The 22,971-nt window shown below is 33.9% G+C and overlaps 1 protein-coding gene and 1 long non-coding RNA gene across 10 annotated transcripts in view; one reads left to right on the forward strand and one right to left on the reverse strand.

Moving 5' to 3' along the window:
• The window catches only part of LOC110348401 (uncharacterized), a 94,892-nt gene that overhangs the window by 38,360 nt on the left and 33,561 nt on the right, over positions 1–22,971 (forward strand). The gene's annotated exons all lie outside the window — the stretch shown is intronic.
• The window catches only part of Hfm1 (helicase for meiosis 1), a 119,739-nt gene continuing 107,753 nt past the window's right edge, over positions 10,986–22,971 (reverse strand). For 5 of the 9 annotated variants that reach the window (XM_087213101.1, XM_087213095.1, XM_087213098.1 and 2 more), the window contains 5 exons: positions 16,302–16,544; positions 14,843–14,933; positions 13,256–13,367; positions 13,018–13,169; positions 10,988–12,253 (listed from right to left, as the gene is read on the reverse strand). In XM_087213101.1, the coding sequence (XP_087069227.1) occupies positions 12,187–12,253; positions 13,018–13,169; positions 13,256–13,367; positions 14,843–14,933; positions 16,302–16,544 (665 nt within the window). In that variant the 3' untranslated portion in view covers positions 10,988–12,186. Of the gene's footprint in view, positions 12,254–13,014; positions 13,170–13,255; positions 13,368–14,842; positions 14,934–16,301; positions 16,545–22,971 lie in introns of those variants that run through there. The other 4 variants (XM_087213094.1, XM_087213099.1, XM_087213093.1 and 1 more) reach the window with 4 other exon arrangements.

Raw genomic sequence — 22,971 nt, forward strand, 5'->3', positions numbered from 1 at the left:
TTCTTCTTTTGTTCTCTTTTATTCCCATTTCCCAGTTAGATCACTTAACCCCTACCTCCTCCTGTGCAAACACATGCACTTTGATAACTATTCTAATGTGTTTTATGTAAATCTTGTAGTTTGTATGTACTCCTACTGTGATGGTTAATTTTAGATATACTTTTAATTGGTTTTGTTCCTGTAGAGAACCTTCAGTAATATACTTACAAAATGTATTTTTGTGTTTCTTGTACAGGTAATTCAAATTTACTTAGTATCATATCTTGTTTCCTACTTTTTTTCTACCTAGTTTTATGTGTTTAGATCTATGTTGCTATGTGTACATCTGGTCTAGCGTACAGAACCATTGAAGTTTTCTTTTCATAGTATAGCTACTGTAAACTGTAAGAATAAGCTTTGCTACTTTCATAATCAGAAAAAATCCATTAAAATATTTTAATTGTGAAGAAAGAAGAGAAAGAAAATTACCTTTCTTCTAATATAAAAGCATACATAAAGTTATAAATTATTATACATAATTTTGTCAATGGAATTATCCAAATTGAGAAATATCTATTACACTGGACATTCTGTTTTACTAATAACCTCTACATTAAAAAAGTGTTTAGATACATGGAACTTTTATAAATATAGAAAATTCAAAGAGAAAAGTGAATATTTCTTCCTATGTAAACTCTAAAATGCTTATTTTAGGAGACAAAAATTTCAAAAGACAAAGTTATTTTGAAAGTGGAAAGTAGTGATATGAATTTATTACTGTGTGCTCTCACTATATATTAAAAATGAAATTAATATCATTTAAAATAAAAGAAATATGACATTGAAATGCAAACAGAAATTAAGGAAAATCCCAAAAGGATAAGAAACAGTTGATGGACAGCACAAGAAAATGAAAAGACAGAGGAAGCAATAACCTGCTGGGAAAAACTGAAAATTTATATATTGAAAGTTCATAATTTTTAACATAAAAATCTAATAATAACTGTTAATCCCTTTCTTTTCTTTAAACTTTAATTTAAGGATTAAAAATAGAACTTCAAGAGTAACTTTATTCAGTCATAGCTTTCAGAAGACAGCTGCCAAATATCTTCAGTAAAGATTTATGTTTAATTTTCAAATTTTTCTTCAAAACAATATCATATTCCTAGATGAGGGAGGTGTAAAAAATCACATATAACTGTATGTTATGAAGGAAAAATGGCAAGATGAGAGTCATATTTCAAAGCAGATACTACTGAAGTACTATGATTTCAGAAAAGGTTACAAAGAACTGTGCTTTTCTCTTTCCTATTAGGCTAGTTTTCTCTGACAACAGCAGAAAAGCTTTAGAGCACAGTATTGGCAGACAACATGAAGTAACCTTACTAAGAGTATTTTGTTGAAAATAGAGGTTTCTTTTTTCCCCCATTGCCCAGAATATTTTGCTTCAGAATGAAGTTACTGACCTAAGAAAGATAGACATACAGACTTTGGGGACCTAGAGGCAGTAAGAAAAACAATTACAGTACAGAAGTTTAAATGTGAAAATAAAAAACCAAAATAGTCATCTGAGGGTTCAGGGCCAGTTGGAAGAAGGAATGTTTACTAATACTGACAGATGGCTGGCCATGGGAAAAGGCCAATCACGATGACCAGATAATCTTGGGAGAAGGTCATAGTCATTTCGCTCCTGTGGAAACTCGAGTTAAACTAGAAACCAAAACTGTAGGATATGTCTTGACTCTGAGACATCTTGAATTTGTCTTAGTTTCTCCAGTCAAATTCCCTAAAGATAAGAAATATTGATTTCTGGAAAATTTGATATATTTAAAAAATGTAGTTAGCAGTTTATTCATTTCAGAATGAAATAGCACAATAACACATTTGTTTTGCAAGAATTTTTAAATCCCAAAAGTTCAAGCTTTACAACCTTTGACAATTTATTTAGCCCCTTGAACATGGAATATATACATAATAAGGGAATTCACCTCATGGAATTATTGAAAAAATTAATCTAAAGTCTTCTAAAGGGCTTAGGATAAGTTCTGGCACATAGCATATATTCAGTAAATGTTCACTGGTACAGGCAGGAGTTTTTAGGGAAGAAGAGGGGGCTCTGTGTACCATTTGAGCATCCCTTTGCCTGAGACTCAGAGGTGAATTTTTATACCAATTGAATTAGCATGTTGTAATGGTTTTGATAGATCATATTCAATGTGAAGAAGACATTATTTGCCACTAGTATTAGGAAATGAGACTTCTTGTAGATCTATCACTGACAATAATATAGTACAAATCTCAGTCCATAAACTTAAGTATATAAAAATGTTAAGGTTTAAGTTCTGTTTCAAGTTTTCAATCTCAGTTCACTCAAGGCTCCCTTGCCTGTACTAGTCATAATCTCAAATGACTCAATCCTGACAGATTAAAATTCCAAATACTGACATCTTGAAATTTCCTTGAGGAATTTCCTTGAGGGGAGGAGAAAGAATATACAAGAGGCAGAAAGCCTAATTCTAAGAACAGAATTAGATATGCTACACAGAAATGACAAAACATTAGTTTAAAAATATATCATTTCTCCTCACAAGTGCAAGGTCCTGAGTTTGATCCCTGGTACCAAAATATATATATATATATATATATATATATATATATATATATATATATAATTTGTAGCCAGGCATGGTGGTGCACACCTGTAATCCCAGCACTCAAGAGGCTGAGGCTCGTGTTGGTGTATAGTAAATCATTAAAGAATTTCAAAAAGAGTAGCACCATGTAGAAAATGAGTGTAAATGCATTCTTCAAGGAGAAATATGCCCTAAAAGAAAAAAAGGAGCCATTCATTGTGATGCACGACCAAAATAAAGTTGATTACAAAAGCAACTCTTAAAGACATCCTCTATACGACTGCCTATCATCTATCTTGGGAGTATATTTTTGTATGTATTAAGTTTTCTTGTTAGAGCTTTTGGTTTGTTTTCTTTCCTTTTTCTTTGTAAAGTTTTTCCCCAGTGTGTGTGTGTGTGTGTGTGTGTGTGTGTGTGTGTGTGTGTGTGTTTTACTGGGGACTGAACCCAGATCTTTGCACTGAGCCCAGCCCCTTTTTTATTTTTTATTTTGAGACAAGTTCTCACTAACTCGTTAAATTGCTCAGCAATGCTTGAACTTGTGATCCTCCTGCCTGAGCCAACCAGAGAGCTGGATTTACACCCAGCTCCTACCAATTTAAATCATGGATATTATTTTTTATAATTTGGTATGCTACGATTTCATTTTTGCATCATTTCCAATACTGTAGGTATAAACTGTGTAAATATATTCAAAGTTCTAATTCATTTCATGTATTCTTTGCAAAATTGACTTCAAAAAAGTGCATTATCACCATGTTGACTTTGTGTATGTAAGCATTGTGAATGTAAACATGTCAAAACTTTCTAAGTAAGTGAGGAGATGTTCTTTTTGTACATCTGCATTTGTAAAACATAAAATTTCTCCAGATCGTGACTCTTTGGATGTCTGCATATGTAGTGTTAGACCCATGGCAGTTTCATCAAAAGACTTCAGATGACTGTCATGGAATTTCAGATCATCGTCTATAAAGCTGAGTGTACACAATTACCAACCATAGTAATATGTACACATTTCTTTTTTTGACCAATTGTTTTATGAATATTTTGACCAATTTCTTTAAGAATATGGCTCATCTGACCATAACTTTTATATCAGTGCAACTGTCATTATTATACCTGAATGTTTATGCTTGCAAAATATGTATGTTGTTTTATTGCTTATTTTATTACATTCAGTTGCCTTTGAATTATTCTATCATATTTTTATGTTTCTCAAATAAATCCCTTTAAAAATGTGAATAAATGACTTAAAGAATTTTTAAAGTTGTATTTTTCAAACCGGATGTGGTGGCGCATGCCTGTAATCCCAGCACTCAGGAGGCAGAGGTAGGAGGATTGTGGTGAGTGCAACTCCAGCCTAGGCTGCATAGTGAGTTCAAGGCCAGTATGAACTACATAGCAAGTCCCTGTCTCACACACACAAAAAAAGTTATTTTGGGGGGGATTTTGAGATTTCTGGAGTGTAGGTTTTAGAGATTTTGATCTTTTGGATTTCAACATTTGAGATTATAGCATTCAGGATTGCATCTTTGGGATTATGGCCTAAACTGGCCCTTAACCCTGTTAGGCTGGGATTACATGTATATACCAGGGGGATTGTTACCTGTTTTACTTGCTATCATCTGGCTATGCTACTGTCTGCTGAGGCATGCATTCTAGGTCTGGCTGCCAGGCCCCAAAGTTTACAGCTTTGTCCTCCTTGTGTTGGACACTAGCTTCTGTGATTTTGGGGGGAAAAAATGAGTGGGACAGTAAGAGGCCTACCCCAATCCTCTATATCTTCAGGCTCATGAAACACGATTCTGCTGTTCCTTCATGCTATGCTAAGGCACAAAGGTACTCTATGAGACTATTTCAGTCCCCTTTTTAAGTCTAATGTACCACACTTCATCTCTACTATGTTGTTTCTGTGTCATTACCAACGGTGAACCCTGGGGTTTGCCACCTTATGAGATTAAGTCGAAAAAGTAATATTCCTTCTGCTCCTGGATCCCCAAAATTATGTAGAGGAGAGTGTTTTGTTATACCTTAAAGTAAGTCCAAGAGAAGGCTGAACACAGGTCCTTTCTCAGGTACCCAGGATCTAAGAGCTTTTCTTTTCCTCTGACTTCTCTCCTTTTTCACAAGTCTAGAGAATCTTTAGTCTTGAGGAAAAACTGTCCTTGACCCATCAGGTATTTTCTAATTCTTTTGTGTCAAATCTGGATCTTGGCTTTTGAAATTTAAAAAAGGAAGAATTTGATAACTCTTGCTTGAGGAATGTCTACTTCATAGTCTAGCTGCCTCAACAAAGAATGCAACAGGAAAAACAAACAAACACAAAACCATCAACAATATTGGCTAACATAGAAAAGTACATCAAAGCAGGGAGAAATGTCTCTTTTCCCCATTTCATTTTAAAACTGGATTTTAAATACACGTAAGTACTTACTTTCCATAATGAATAGTCTTCCAACTTAAAATATTTTCCTTTGGTTAAAAGCATGAACCACCTTATATGCTTGATTTTATCCTTTCAGCTCAAATTGTAAATACAAATTACATCTAGTATGTGCAGGTAAATGGTCCTTGTTATGGTTTGTGTCTAGGTGTCCCCCCAAAGCCTCATGGGGTCATAGGTGGGGCTTTTTCAGAGATGGCTGGATCTAGAGCGTGTGATGCTAGGATACATTCATGGTCCAATGCTAGGATTCAGGGTGTGTGAATACTAAATTAGTCCACTGATTGGTATGGCACTCACCCTAAGTCAGGTAGCCTAGATAGAATATAAAAGGGACAGAATGAAGTTGCTGTTGTCGCTTGCTGGTTGCTACTTCTCTGCTGACTACTTTCTGCCTGCCCTACTTTGCCATGGACTGTTTTTCCTCTGCAGTGCCCCTCTGCTATGCCATTTGGCCTTCAGGCCAGCAAACTGTGGATTGCAACCTCTACAAACTGAGCTAAGTAAACCTTTCCTCCTTTAACTTTGGGTGTTGGGTATTTTGTTTTGGCAGCAAGCAAAGTAACTAAGACAGTTCTATCATCAGCCTGCTGGATGAGGGTGCCTCCTGTCTTCAGTTCCTTAACTTGCCTCTTTTCCTTCTTCTATGTCATCTGTTCTTTAGTGACCTCTTATTTCCCTTCACATTCATTCCATTCTCCAATTTCTGTCTTTATATAATCCATTGTCCAAAAGAACGTGTAATTTTACTTTTTTGTAAATTTGACCATGTTTGCATGGTACTTCCTTAAGGAGTCCAGATGCTATAAATTTTACATAGAATCTAAGAAAAACTTGAAATCAAAGAATTTGATGGTGATAATATTTTTAAAGTTTTTGATAACTTCAAAGGCCTATATTCTTTTATTGCATTTGAGTCATTGTTACATGGATCATTTATGAGCCCCTTGAAATATGACCTGGTTATGTTCATCCTTCTAGAACTTTGAGGGGATCCAGATTGACAAGACTACAGCCATCCTGGTTATAAGCATCATTTTTCCTGCCAGGTCACCTTGGCACTCCAAATCCTACAGGATAAACAAAGTTGTTAAGATAATCAGCTGAGCCAGGACTGTTTCTGAACTGATGTTTGAAATGTTAATAGTTTTTGAGAAAGCCCAGGTACATTCCAGTTGGCTGAGGTCCACCTTTGTCTAATTTAGCATAGACTTTTCTCCTGCAATGGGGTGTGGGGATCCTCTTCTCTTGCTGCCACCCAAGACATATTTCTGTCTGTAAGTCCATAATAAATTGCATTCTGTGCAATCCTGGAAATGTTTATTTCTCTAACTGGTCTTTCAGAAACTTCCTGCATTGGCAGCTGATTCTTATACATCAAGTTTTTCCAAAACAGATTTGTGAGATGAGTGGCATATATTAGCTGGTTCAATCACTATTTATTGAATCAAAGAACAGTAAGATATTTGGCTGTTTTCAAACAATAATGCATAGCTAGACCATTCTAACTGATATATACCATATACTTTAGTGTATGTCTGCAATACTATTTCAAAACTGTAAATATAGCAACAATCATGGGTAAAATTGTGTTTAAAATTGAACTACTATATTATAGTTCTCAGGTAGAAAAGAATTCCCTAGTACATTTAAGGAAGAAGTGAGCATAATAAAGTACATTTTATACATTGGATCAAAAGATAAAATGTTTATAAAAATGAGCATTAAGATGTAACCCTTAATATTAGGAACTAAAGTACAAAAGTATGATACTGACCTGGGTTTAGTTTGGATTTTACCAATTATTTGCTTAGAAACTATGGGCATATAACTTAATACTTTTTTTATTCATTAAGTTTATTGGTACATTCTAGGTATACAATATGATGACATCCATCATTGGGAATTTGTACCTTTACATGATGTATCTTGGTTCTTATTTTTTTCCTGATTCCCCTGCCCTCCATTCCACCCATCTACCCCCATATTTACAAAGACTTCGTTCCCATTTTTTCCTTTTCTCATATTTATTCCTTCCCCTTCTTTCCTTTCTCCTACCCCTCCTAATTCCCTTTCCCCTTTGGACTTTTTGTTCCTATTTCACATTATTTATTCTACATTTTGATCCTTAAAATAATTTAATATTTTGAGGGTCAGTTTTTCCTTAATTAAATTTAAGTTTTGAACTATCTCTAAGTTTCTATCATTATTTTGAATAAACAATGATATTTTTTCCTTTGTTCAAAAATATCAGATAATAACAAAAAGAATGAAAAATAATTTTAAAAACTCATTGTAAATCAATCACTTAATTGGAATACAATTATTTTTGTTTTTAAAAGTAATTTAGAAGCATTTGGGCTGGGGATGTAGCTCAGTGGTAGATGACTTGCCTTGCATATGGAAGGCCCTAGCTTCAATCACACAGGGTGGGGTAGGAAAGGTGATATTTTGATTTCCAACTGATAAAATGTTTCAGTTTCCAAACTGATTAATACAGAAACTAAAATACTAGTGTCTTTATTATTATATATGTAGTTTGTAAAGGAGAGAAGCCATCTACTGTCATAAAGAGGCACTTCAGGTAAAATGCTAATGTCAGCTTAATTATAATTCCTCTTGTAACTAAAAATTTTATAGGTACCATATATATGTGTGTGTGTATGTGCAGGTTTATGCACATTTTTGTAAACCTTTCAAAATAGAATACTGTAAGGATTTTGTTCATATGTTTCTGTTTTGTTTTGCTGAAGTGTGCAGAATTTCTAAGGCATATGTTAATTTAGTGAAAGGTTTCCAAATTGAAACAAAAATTACTTTTTGAATTATTTGCTTTTATTATGTTAATTGAAACAAAACTCTATAGAGTGTCTAAGTACCTCTCAAGCTACATTAAAAACACCCAGTTGATGCATGAGAATTATAAAGATAATTTACACAGTTTGGTGAAGAAAACGACCTATACTGAAAGGTAATTAAGAGCTCTATCACCATATATTTTAAATAGAAAATACATGTGCAGAAAGCCGAGTAATCACCATTACTCATACCTGACTTCTGGAATAGAATTCTGATATCATCTCCTTTTCTTTCTACTTTATGTAACTGCTTCTCACATTTTAATACGCACAATCACCTGAGAATGTGGTTAAAATTCAGGTTCTGAGAGGGCTGTGAGGTTCTAGGTCTTTCCTACATTGCTAGTCTTGGGATCAGATTTTGAGTAGTAAGGCTTTAAACTACGGAGACAGTAGTGTAAACGACAAAACAGAAGACATGCCTGCGCTTTCCTTTTTTTGTTTTGTTCTACCCAAAACACATACTGAAATTCTTAGGTTGTTTGCTTAGGATGAGTCTAAGCTTAGTTTATTCTACTTTGTTTTCTTCCTTGGTGCCATCTCTATTCCCACAAAAGGAAAAGTTCTTAAATACAGACACCTATCATCTAGCATGCCATAGGTAAATATTACCTGTGACTCCCAGGCTAGAGTACTCCAAAAGTGGGGCCCTACTGTGCCCGATGATGATACTTCCTAGGAAGAATCATAGTAAAAAGATTGCATGATTCTACTAAAGAGTAAATTGTGCCAAAATTTAGAAAAGTGAATATTTCCACAATCATTTCTGTCTGGTGTTAGAATGTATTATTATAATAGAATTTTCAGGAAATGTATGTACATTTTATTTAAGGGAATAATAATGTAGGTCATATACAGTGATCATACCCTAACAAATACTGTAGTACTGGTGAGGAAGAGATCGGGACATGGATCTGCCTTAAAGCATAAGAAAGCATTGTAGGAGGGAGGTTTCTGAGGAAAACGTTTTTTTTCTATGATGATGAAAGTCAAGACTTTAACTACCAAGTTCTTATGCCACTCAGTGTAACTCAAACGAAAAGGCCTTCTCATAGGCCTTTCAAGTATATATATATATATAAACCCACCCTTTTTTGGTACAAACACATACTATGTATCCATCCTCACACTACGAGCTTTCAGTGAAATGGCTTATTAGGTGCTCAATACACACCTCTGAGGTAGATGCCATTTTGCCAACAAGGTAAGAAATACAGCCTTTTGAGGAACATTTTGAGAAAAATTTAAACCCACCAGAGATTTTTGTGAAAAACTCCATTATTTGGTTCATTCTATATGAATAAATTAATGTATATATATCTTAAAATTTTTAAAATGTAGTATTATTCACTTCATTAAAGGAACAGCCAGCAATGAGACTCTTTTAAGGGGTTAGTGTATATATATATATCAGGCGTTCTTTTGGAGTTACATATAATTAGCATATATATAGTTTTCCAGGTTGAAAACGTAAACTGGGGCATGTCTTTAACACATTTTTATGATGAAGCAAATTTTAGAAATACCAGTCTACTGAATAAAGCTTGGGTTTCATTAAAGCCTTCTATGGTCTCACCTTAAAGAACACTTCAAGCATCTATGACATTGTTTAGATCTAAAGTGTCCCCCCAAAAGTCTCATGTGTATTTTGGAAGGTGATTGGATCATGGGAACACTATACTCATCAGTGGATTAATCCACTCATATAGCTGAATATACTGTTAGGAAGTGGGGCTTGGTTGGAGGTGGGTAACTGGGTACAAGACTGAATATATTCTTGTCCCCCAATCCTCCTTTCTCTGCTTTCTGGTTGTTGTGGGGCAAGCAGCTTTCCTCTGCCTTGCTCTTTCACCATGCCATTTCTGCCTTGGATCCAGCCAACCATGGACTGAACCCACTGGGACTTGAGCCAAGTAAACCTCTGCTCCTTTAAATTGGAGGTATTGAGTATTCTGATACAGCAATGGGAAAATGATTAATCTAAACATTAACATATTATTATGGTTTAGATCTAGAATGTTCCCTAAAAGGCTCACATGTTCAGAGATGGGGTTTTAAAAGGTGATTGGATCATGGGGGTGCTATACTTATCAATGCATTAATCCATTGAAACGTTCAGAGCTGAATATGCTATTAGGAGGTAGGGTCTGGTTGAAGGAGGTGGGTCATAGGGGGGATAGCTCAAACATCTCCCCCTCCCCAGCTCCTCCCTTCATTCTCTGCTTCCTGGCTCCCTTGGAATGAGCAGCAGTCCTTTGCCTAGGTCCTCCCATGGTACTATTTCTGCCTTGGAGCTAGCTGTGTACTAAAACTTCTAAAAACTGTGAGCCAAAACAAATCTCTCCTTGTTAAAGTTGTGCGTTTGGGGTATTTTGTCCCAGTGTTGGTAAACTAAAACACCTGTGTTTAAAATTATCTATTCATCATTCCCCAAATAGATTCTTTCCTCCTTACACCTTGGCTCAAACTGTTTCCTCTGTCTAGAATGTCCTTTGTTCCTGTCTTTTTCTACAAAATCTTATTTACCTTTCAAGGCTCAGCTCAAATTTTAACTTCTCTACAAAGGCTTCCAGGGGTCAGGATTATATTTTTTCTTTGGTGTATTCTCATAACTCTTTAAACCTCTATCACAGTGATTCTCAAAGTGGGTCCTTGTACCTATAGCATTAGCATCATTTGGGAATGTTAGAAATGCAAATTCTCGGGAACATGCCACACCTACTGAATCAGAAACACTGTCTATAGTATCCAATGTGTTTTGGGACAACACCCTAGGGAATTCCACTTTACTGTGAAGTTTGAGAACCACTGCTCCAGTATATTCTGTATTTTATCACCACAGGCATACTCTACTTTATTGTGGTTCACTTTATTGTACCTTACAGATAATTGCACTATTTATACATTGAAGCAACCATGCATGGAGCAAGTTTGTTGGTGCTATTTTTCCAACAGCTCAGATTGCTAGCATTTCTTAGCATTTTTTAAATTAAGGTATGTATATTTTAAAAAGATATAATGCTATTACATACACAATATACTATAATATAGTATAAATGTAACTTTTATATTCACTGGGGAACCAAAAATTCATGTGACTCATTTTATTGCAATATTAGCTTTATTATAGTGGTCCAGAACCAAACCTGCAATATGTTGGAGGTACACCTGTACCATATTACATATCATAACCTCTTCACAAGAAGGTAAAGCAAGTTCCATGAGAGCAGAAATACTGTCTTCATCCTTTGCAGTACTAAGTACAATGTTTTTTAATTAGCAGATAACAATAAGTCATGTTGAATTAAATTGCTATTTCTTTGTGTCAAGGTCTATGTATGCAAGATAAATAGTCATTAGTGGATCAATTTTTAATTTTAATCTTGCTTAAGAAATTTAAAGGTTGTAACATGATTGATTGAGATGAAGAAACATTCCAATTGTAAAGAGGACTAAAATAAAGGAACTGGTTGTCCTTATTTTTCAACATGAGACAATACCTCTTAGTTTTGTTCTAAGCTTTTTATCTAATACATATGATGCCTCATAAGTGTTTACTAACAATAACAACTCATCTGGAAGTTTCTATTCTTTTCTTTCCTCTAAGATTTTTAAGGCTTGAAAAAATACATACTTTTAAAAATTTCTTAATTGGGCTTCAAATTCACATGGTGTCTAATAGTAAATATATTAGAAATAAGCATTGCATAAAGTGCCTATATGCTACTTATCAATCAATAAGTTTGAGATATAACTTATTGGGAAATAATACAAAGAATCATTTTGCTATAGTAAAAGTCAATATAATGTTTAGAATTTACAACATTGAAAAACAAGCTAAACAAAAACAACTATTATACTGATTAATAATATTTAATTTATTAATGCTCAAAATTAGATAACAACAGGTTTAAACAGCCACGGGATTCTTAAAAATTTAAAACAGCACAGAGTAAAACAAAATACATGAGAACCACAGTAGTAAAGAAATCTATACAGCAAATAGATTAATTCCTGTCAAAATCCAATTAATAACTAAACATTACTTCTAAGTGTAACTTAATTATAAGCTTATTGAAACAGAAGAAGTTACAATATAGTGGAAAATAAAACAGTCCATATATTTTGTTGTAAAAAAAAAATCAACAAATCTGATCAAATTTAAGGGGAAAAAGTCTTCTCAAGTATGAATTACTTTTTAAAAACAAAAAGCATGCTTTGTGATTAGGTGTCTTCATACTTCATCTTATTATTAGAAAAAAATTTTGTTTTTTTAGAAAATACCATCAAATATTCCCAGAAAAGACTTTATTTCATTAGCTTCATCATCAGGATGATACCTAATTGGGGTTGGGGGGAGAGCAAGTAAGAAATAACTACTTTTGTTACACAATTTGTTTTAAAATACAGAATAAATAATGTAATAATACTAAAAGAACGTAGATGAACTTGAAGATTGCTGTGAGGTTAATATATTGAATCAACTTCGGGGTGTATAACCTTGGAGAGTGTGGGTAAAAAAAAAACAGACTTCATAAACTATAAAAAGTTAGGACCAAGACTCTTAGATATTTCTTTAAATACACTGGAAAACACTGTCATTTAATAAAACGTGAAGAGGCCTCTGATCTTTTGAGTCTTCAAGGAAAGAGAAGCTGCTATAATTTCCCTTTTAAAAATGGCCAGTAATGAGGGAATTGATTAGATATCATTTCATTTTTTCATTGAACCTGTTGAGTTGTGAAATTATTGGTTGGCTAAAATATGATTTGAATTTTTGAGTAATTAGCTGCTTTCATCTGTATTTCTCAAATGACATTACACCTCATAAAATAAATAAATACCATGTTCAAATCAGTAAACTATGTATCAACTCAACATAATGCTTTATAATTAATAGCATCAAACAAAGTTTTAAAAATTCAGATATTTGATGTTGTGAAGCATCTTAAGGAGTTCAGCTCATTAGGGGTCTATAATTTCAATGCCTTTACTAAAGTGTTTAGGTTCTGATCTTTAAAATCAACCAAGGAAAAAGGAATGCTGAATTTCTTTAAAAAGTTTTCATTGGTATAATCTTGAAATGCATACAAAGGGTTCTTACCTAAAATCAGTTTTCTTTTTAGAGTTGCTGTTTCTAATAACAGAATCCACTTCCATAACATTTGAAGATTTTGGATTTTTTTTGGAGTGAGGAAAGTATAACCTCTCAATTACTGGTGACATATTTTGTTGTTTTCTCTCTTGTAAATGGACCTATATTTTGATGTTAAAAAGTAGCAATCATTGAAAGTTTAAGTACTCAGGAAAAATGTAAAAGAAAAAGAAGTGCTTCTGCTTACGGTATTTGCATTTTCAGCTTGTTCAGATAATTGTGTCAGGAAGGATGAACCGAATTTGTCCATAGCAGAATCTGATAAATAAGTATCTGGCTTTTCATGTGATGAAACAAAACTACAAATTAAAATTAATTTTTAAAAATATTGCAAACAAAAATTACTATAATTTACCTAAATAGTGATTCTGTTGAGAATATGATTAAAGTTCTACAAATTTGTCACAAAAATGATGCTCTGTTATTTATACTTATGGAGAATTTGATATATTTCCTTTTTTTAGACCAAACTACAATGATCCAAATTAGATACTAATTTTAAGGGACTAAAGAAATAATTGTTCAACAGTTTACTTCAGTATCAAATGTTATGCATAACCCAATAGTCTATAAATCTTTCCTTAATTCTACTTGCTTTTCTAAATTCCATTTTCAATCTCCTTTCCATATTCTGGTCTTACTATAAATAGATAACTCTAGTTATCTTCTTACATATAACTGTATATGAGAACTACTTACAAACTTCTGTACTAAATTCATTAATATACATTTATTATTCACTACCATATGCTATGTATTATTTTAGGTGCTGGATATAAAATGGTAAACAAACCCCTAGGGAGTTGCTGTCTAGTAGAGGAACAGACAATGAATAAAAATAAATATACACATAAGTGCAGATTCTGAAGTTATATGAAGGAAATGAATTGAGTAATGTCATAGGAAATAACAGTGTGGGGTTATAAACCCACTTTAAAAAGATGACCATCAATGCATTTCTGAAGGGGTGAAAATTTAAGACAACACTTAAAGGCTAAAACAGCCATATAAGAAACAATGAGTAGTGGGTGAAGGCAAAGGAGAGTCACATATACAGATGGAACTGGATCTTTTTATTTTGAATTAATAAATATTATATATATATATGACAAGGAATTAAATAATTTTAAAAGAATATCAAAGGAAAAACAAGTCTTCTTTCCACTCCAGCTCCTTGGGCCCTGCGAGCCTTCCCTGGAACAAATTCTAACATCAATTTCTTAGAGGGTTCTGGTTAGGATCTATTTTTAAACCTATTTATTGTCTGTTGGTCAATTCTAAACTCTCAAAATTATTTGTAGTTTTTAAAAGGTGTAGCACACAAAACTGTTCTTGTGCTTTGTTATCTTCCCACTTGTAATTTATCTAATTTTTGCTTCTTTACACCCACAGCTTTGTTCCACTTTGTTGCTGATATGTTTATTATATGTGACTAAAAGTTAGAACCAATGAATGGAAGTGATAAAGGGACAAATTTTAGGATAATAGTTTTAAAAGCTATTGAATGGTCTGAGAGAGTCAAACATGAATCCCAGAGACCATGATTCAGTAGGACTATGGAATGTGCATTTTTAATATGTAACCCTTAGGTGGTTTTGTTGCAGTTGGTCTGACAACAGCACTTTGAGAAACCTATCTCTAAGATTAAGAGGGTTTTCAGGTTGGTAACATCTTAACAGCTTCTCTGACATCTAATGACTTGATTCCTATGTCGAATTATGTGTCAAGAGGATATAAATCTGTAAGAATTACAAACTAAAGTTCAAAAACTTGCCTGTTTGACATTTCTCTTTGGAATTTGCTCTTTGGCTTTTGGAGGGGTAACTTACTTCCCCTGGTACTTGAACTCAAAGTGTTTCCAAATCCTACATAAAGAGATAACATTTTGAAATAAAATGTTAGGAAACAGCTGAATGAGGCTTTTCACACATTCTACAAGGATCTCTCCAACAGATACAATCTGGTTAAGAAAGGAATGATTAATAATTCTTCTCAATAATCAAATTTAATTTGCATAAAGAAAATAGTGGCACAAGGCTAAAGGAATAAAACTATAAAGCACATAGGTTAGCTTATTAGTCCACTATGGACTTACTTATTTTTAAACTCAGGTAAATGATCAAATTGAGATTCATTAAAGCATTTTCAAAGGTCTGCATATTTAAAGTGCTCTAAACATGGAAGGAAAATAGCATTTATTGAGACTGATTTTCCCAGTGACAAAGCTATACATTCAAAGGATGAGGCCACTCCAAGGATCAGTTGCCTACTAACTTGCAGTGCACAGTGATGTTTAATCTTGAGATAGGGATCAGCAGTTGTCCAGTGACAGAGAAACTATGTCTAATGATCTGACCTCCTGAGATTTTCCAGACCAATTTTGTGAAGGTAGTCATATTCAAATCCTGAGCTTTTTGAGAAAAGCAGTAGCTCTTTAGGTAATTCTTAGGGCCCTAAAACAATATTTCAACTTCTAACTGATTCCCTTGGAAAGAATTTTTTAAAAGCACAAAGTGAGGAATATTAAGAAGCAACAAAAGTATAATAATGGTGGGAATAAAAGTCTGGACTGAGAAGGCTGAGGAACTGATTTCCTTCTGTCAACTCTCATGAGGTAGAGTATTTCCATTTGTTATCTTGTCAGATACCCAGATTTTCAATTTTTGTTTCAGTGACATGAAGTGAAATTGCCTGTAACTCAGAGAACTAAGTCTCATTATTTTTGGTTTATACATGATTTAAATGTAGTTTCCACTACAGAAGAAACAAATCCTTTCTTTATTTATACCAGAAAAGTCAATATTTTGACTCGAAATAAGTTACTTTATTTTCCTTGCAAGCCTGAATGCTTTAAAAAATCGAATAATTTTATCCTTCACAAATATGGTAAAACGTGTAGTCTTAGACTGGACAGCAAGATAGTCTTTTTTGTGAGGGACAGTTCAATGGTCTGAATTTGAATAGAGTCTTCAAGAAGACAGAGGAGCAAGAGAATAGAAAAAACTGATTTACTATATCATCATCATGAAATAACCTTGAATTCTGCCCTTAAGAGAGAAAATACTCTTTGTAGAAGGATTAAATTTTTAGTTTTGTTAAAAATTATAGTCTTAATGAAACAAATCTAATTAAATAAGCACATATAAAAAGGCAAAAAAATTAGTCCTAGAAGCAAAGATTAAAAATAGTCAAAGAATTTCAAATGAAATTACTTCATGTTAAAACAATTCTACCTGATGTCGTTGTCTTCTCAGTATCAGTTGAGCTAGTAACTTCTATTAAGTTTTCATCATCAAAATCCTCCCAGACTTCATCTCCCAATTCAAAGTTCACATGCAAACCTTCTGAAAATGAAGAGTAGCTTTTATCTGCATCTGTCAAATTTTGGTTTCCAGATACATTAAAATTTTTGTTGAACATCACTGTTTGAGGAGCGTTTTCATTTGAAGTTGTAGAATAGTTCCATCTAGAAAAATCTGTTACATGTACATACAAAAAAGAATAGGTACTTTTAAAACCACAAGCATCATTTTATGTTGATGTATCAAACATATCTTTCAACTACTAAGCAGAGTTCTTGAGTAATACTTTTCAAGAGTACTGTGTCAAAGGGCTGGAGATTTAGCCCAGTGGTTCCATTGCCTGCCTCGCAAGCAAAAGGTCCTGAGTTCAACCTCCGGTACCAAAAAAAAAAAAAAATTAAGAGTACTGTGTCAAGCATTGCTGAATATGTATTGTTTATTTATTGTATTAATTGTACTGATAGTTACACTAAGTTTAATTTTCAGTGGATTTTAAGAAATATTTTTTCCTCAATTCATTTATGAAAATAACTCTATTCCAAGACTGAATTACATTAGCTTCTAAAATAGTCTTCCTCCTCCAGCTCTTCTTACTAGTTAATTATGAATGTTGTTATGAAATATATTTTTCTGAAATCTATCCTTATTTTTCTTTTAGTAAAAAATTTTTAGTGTTACCATTGTTCATACCCTGGATTTAGAGGCAGACTACCTTGGTGAAGATTCCACCACTTTCATTAATTAGTTATATGATTTTAGACAAATTCAAAGTCAATTCAAAGTAATTCAAAGTCACTGAGCCTAGTTATCTCCCTTCAAAATCAGAATAACAATAGCACCAATTCCAAAAGATTGTTATGGAGTCTAAATATCTTTACTTGTATAGTCTTGCATGATTTACTAATAAATATTTGATAACTGCCTTTCCAATGTACATGTATGCATACATGTTTATTATCAACTTTACTGATATAAAGGACACATAGTATACAATTGATGAATAATAAACATATTAATTGTATTAACTTATAAAATTATATTAATTATAAATTCTATATAGCTTGCTGATTTGTACTTAGTGATTTCACTGCTCTCCCACTCTTCTATTTATAGCAAACCTATCATTGCAATTGACACATGGCTATAGTGCTCACACGAATGTTATTTGATATGTTTGTTGACTTTAACAAATAAGATGAAAGAAAACTTCAAAGACATATGTAGGAACTTCACTTCATCATCCTTGACTTAAACAGCATCATTGCTGAACTCAGTAGTGGTTTTCAAACACTGAAAAAATATTCCCTTGATTCTTTTGTGTGTCATTCACAATATAATGGCTATAAATACAACACACCCTTAAATTTAATATGCACTATTAATATTTGTCTCTTAAATCTAAACAATAAATATAACAAATTAAATTCTGATAGGTAGTGTTTACTAATGCCTATAGTAAAAACATACCACTATAACTGATTTCAAATTACTAATGCGACATCACTGAATGAGAAATTGGGAATAGGGGCCAGGGATTTAGCTCAGTGGTTCCAGAGCCTGCCTCGAGAGTGCAAGGTCCCAAGTTCGATCCCCAGTACTAAAAAAGAAAAAGAAAAAAAAAATCTGTGGAGAAATTGGGAAGAAATACAGTGTAGCACCCCAATGCACCACACTTCTATCATATAGGTAAATAACCTTAAGAATATGGATAATAGTAAATTGTAGTGAAATAAATAGGAAGTGATAAATTTTACTTTTTTTCTCTTAAAAGCACAATTTATTTGACTGAACTTTTATATAATTAATCCTAAATAATAGCCAAAAGATTTCTGAAAGTTTAATAATCACCTCTCACAAGCCAATACAAGCTTGCTCAGTATACTAGAGTTCTTTTCACTTTAAATAACCTCTATCCACTTCTTCACTCAAATCCTACTTTACCCTTTAACTGTACTTACAACTATAGTTCACATTATTCTAGTTTTGTACACAATACAATGATACACATAATATATGTACTAAAAATGGAAATATATACAAAGTGCAATGGGAATGCAGAAGAAAGAGCAATGAGAATCAAAAAGATTCCTGAGGTAAAACACATGAAGAAACAGTAGGATTTTGAGCTTGATTAGAGCTACAATGATAGAGAAAGCAAGAAAGAAAAGCAAGATAGTCTGTGAAATAAGAACAGCATGTAAAAGACACAGCCATATGAGAAACAGAAAGCAGAGCCCATTGAAATTGCAAAGGTAAGGTAAATACTAGATCATATTGAAGCTTATTTGTCACGTTACAGCAATTTTTATTCTTACTAGTAAAATATAACTTTGAGATGTTTTAGGAAGAGGTATGATCAGATAGGCCTGTTTGCTCACTTGGAACAGTTATGGATCAGAAGATAACAAGACCAGAAACAGAAAAAAGAAAATTACTGAAATAAATGGGAGAAAATTAATTTCTAAACTGAGTATCATTAAAAAAATAGAGAAGGAAGAATATATATCAGAGATATGCAAGAGGCAAAGTAATTAAGATTTGGTAGTATTACACATGGGTAAGATATTTAAAACGATTCTTTTCTAGCCCTTAACAGCTTAGAAAAGAAGAGAGTTTATTCACTGAGCTAAGGAGAAAGTAAAGTAGAATAAGACACAAAGAAGATGGAGTTTGGATGTTGATATGACAATATTAAGTGGGTATGTCCAGGAAAGTGATTATATAGGATGGATTTGGAGTTAGAAAGATTTGGATGAAAGATAAAGATTTTGGAAACATCAGAATATATGGGCTTAGGTAATATTGTTTAGGAGTTGTTTTGAAGTAAGAAAAGAGGAGAAGAGGAGTGGGGAGGAGAAGAGGAGGAGGGAGAGGAAGAATAGAAAAAAGGAGAGGGAAGGAGAAAAGGCAGAGGATACTTTTGCAATATCAACAGGAAGAATAGGCCAGGAAGTCTGAGAAGTAGAAGACAAACTAACAGATTGAGTTAACTGAAACCAAAGGAGACTTCCAAAACGAAGGGAAGAACAGAAGTGACAAATACTGGAAGTTAAAAAGAATAGAAGTTGAAAAAAGATCACTGAATGACACTTAGGAGATCACTAAATGGCCTGAGCAAAGGCAGTTTCAAAGCAGAGATAGAAAGAGACCCTAACTTTTAATGAATGAAGAGTGACCAAGATGTAAGAAAGTGAACATACAGAATGTAAATTGTTCTTTCCAAAATTTTTTGTTTTGATGAGAATGCAAGGGATAGAGAATATAGCAAGAGGATTCTGTTTTTTTGTTTGTCTAGGATGCTTTCCATTCTTTTAGTAGAAGTACCACTCTTTTTCTTTGGGGAAACACATCTTTACTATATTCTATTCCATCCTGGTGAATCCTCTGCTTGTGGCATATTGCCTTTCTGGGACCAGAGGATAGAATAATCCAACTGCCCAGGCTCCAGGTATTAATAAAGGATGAACACATAACTTAAATAATGCCATTTGGAATGAACCATGTTGAAAACTCATAGGGAAGACTACCTTTTCCTACTGAGGTTGCTAAACTGGGAAGATGTATGTTAGGGATTACCTACCAAGTGAGAAAGCCTATTTAACAAATAAAGCTAATAAGCAACAGGCATAGGTAAAAGATTGAGAGGAAGTCAGAGACATGATGAGATCATTTGATTACCTGGATATAGCAAAGACTAAATAAACCCAGATGCATGCTTAGACTTCTCAGTTTACATGAGGGTTCAGGATGGGCGTTGCAGCAGAGAAATATAAGTTGGGATGGTGATAGAAGGGGATGGAGGAAAGTTGAAAGAGTTTATACACTATAGGTTCAATTTTCAATTCTCTACTAACAACTAAAAGTAATTTTGTTTTCTAGAAATGCCATTGGATTGGGAATAGGGAGGTATGGAATCTATTTCTGGCTCCTCCAATAATTAGATATGTGATTTTGGGCAAGCCATTTAATTTCTCAGTGCCTTGGCTTCTTTCATTGTAAAATGAGACATTGCACAAAGGTCCCATTCAATTTAAATTTTATGTCAACATGCTTTCTCCTAGAATTTTTAACATTTTTCTTTTCCTTCTTGAAATTGGAATATAGATGATGAAATTGCCACATTTTCTTAAAATATTCTCAAAAGCAGTATTTGAATACATTTAAAATATATTTTGCCAACAAAGATAATATATAAAAAGAATAAATATACCCAATCATCACTATTAAACACTTAACAGATTACCCTGAGCATCACTCAGGCAGTGCATTTGTTTACGTACTGACTATCCCAAGTGTTGCTTGGACAGGTATAGAATGTTTTAAGATATATGTACCATAAACAGAAAAATTATTGAATAAATTTGATAAGATGATAAGATGATTATTTTTATATTATAAAAATGAACAAAAAATGCAATTTTTGGTCATCCTGTATTTAAATAATTGGACTAGTAAGTGGTTAATAGTAATGAGACAGGAAAGAAGGCCTCAACAAGACCCAAAATGTACTTCTAATTTATTTTCTTTATTCTATAGCTGCCCTAAATGCCTTGTGGGCAGCCATGACTACATAAGACACATACAACTGCTGTGGGAGATATTTGCTTTGGTTGCAGCAAGCCTCAGTTGCAGGTTCATCCAGATAACTTCCCTGCAGCCTCTCTGGATGACTCTGCCTCCTGGAGCCATCCTCAATCAGGTCTGGAAGGAGCACCACTCCTACCCTTGCCTAAACACAGTCTAATACTGCATATGTACAAGCTAGCCTTTTTCCCTTGTACATAATGACTTCCCTATACCCTCTGTGGGTTAGTTTGTATGCTCTTTCCCCTTATGTGGTAGTATAAATCCTAATAAAGCCTCTTTCAGGTGGTCTATTTTTTGCCTGTTGATGATTTCTATCTCTAATACAACAGGGTGAGCTAGTATACTAAAGGCTGATAAAACTGTAGGACACTGGAGGTGGTAATGCTGAAGGAGGCTAGCAGTAGAGAATGATGGCAACGGAGAATTGTCAGGAGCTGCCATTTTGGTCACTGGAAGAGTTCCCAAAGGTTGCCAGTAGCTGTTGTTTTTGGAGGCTAGAGAGTAGTGGAGGGTTGCTAATGGTAAGAGCTGATAGCTGCTGGCATTCACAGCTCTGGCTATTAACACTGAAAGAGCTACACTTCACCTACTCATGATTTATATGGGAATTGAGCAAAAGAACCCTCACCTGATTGGTCACAGTACCAGATGCCATGCTAAGAGGTTTATATATATTATCTCAGTTAATTCTAATGTTTCTAAAATTTAATCAGATTAGGGAATTGAGATGAAGTGGCTAAGTATACTGTGAGGGGTTACACTAAATAGCAGAACTAGAACTTGGGCATAGGCAGACTGTTTCCCTCAGTCTGTACTATTTGGCTCTTTCTTTTTTTCTTTTTTTTGGTACCAGGGATCAAACTAGGGACCTTGCGCTTGCGAGGCAGGCAGCGGGGCCACTGAGCTAAATCCCCGGCCCCTATTTGGCTCTTTCTTAAAAAAAATAAAATAAAATAGCCCATTCATAAAACAGGAAGAGAGTTATTACTGAGGGTTAAAGAATCTAGATGGGGCTTTTATATCATCATATAAATTGGATTTGGAATAGTGGGTGGGAAAGAAATAAAGTTAGAAAAATTATATAGATACAACATGAAAGTAAGCAGAGTAAAGGATAAATTCTGTACAGAGAAGGGCAGAGAATAGAACAGCATAAGGAGAAATAAATTAGATAGCTACAGGTTGAAGGGAGATTAAAAACAAGAGGGTTGACAATTTTAAACCTCCAATCTCTTTTGTAATAATATTCATTCTTTGAACAAGTTGGATAAATGCTCTGATTGTCCAGGTGAGATTATTGGACTTTCTTGATCTCACATTGGGCCTAAGGGCTGCTATGGTAGCCTCATTAAGAGGTGGTAGATGATTTAGCTCTTGATGCCAAGACTGTTTTGGTAGTGATAGGGCAAGCTAGGCAAGTGCTCTACCACTGAGCTACATCTGGAGCTCTCTAAGATATTAAATTATGACTAAAGGAAGCATAAATTGACAGCAACAAAGAAGAGTGGCAACAGAAGCCAATGCCAAACATAAAATTATTTTCAAAAAACCCCAAGCTTATCATGTCTTGCCATGAAACAGACACAGTATTGAAGAATGTATATGAATTATGCATTAATTTAATGAAACACAAAGATAAAAAGAAAATCTACATTATATATCAGCTATACCCCTCAACCCAGGTTACAGTCTTATATTATCATAGAAATTATAAGAATCATAGGTTTAAGAATTAAAGGGATCTTGTTACCTTTGTTGCCTGTGTGCCCCATGTTGTTTCTGCTCTGCCATACCTGTTTGTCATCCCTGCCTTGGAGTTGGCTGATTATGGACTGAAACCTCTACCAACCAAACTGGAGTTAAGGCCGAGAGGGGGCAACGAATGCCAGCCATGCACCAGAAGGTACTGGCCCCCTGATGAACACACCGGCTGTAGCAGGAGTCCACGGTGCTCCTGCCACCACACACAGGTGCTCAGGCCTCAGCATCCAGCGGCTGCTGGGCTTGGCTCTGA

The sequence above is a fragment of the Heterocephalus glaber genome, unplaced genomic scaffold, assembly GCF_053883595.1.
Source record: "Heterocephalus glaber isolate CG9 unplaced genomic scaffold, H.glaber_assembly_v1.0 deba00001442, whole genome shotgun sequence".
Taxonomy (NCBI): Eukaryota; Metazoa; Chordata; class Mammalia; order Rodentia; family Bathyergidae; genus Heterocephalus; species Heterocephalus glaber.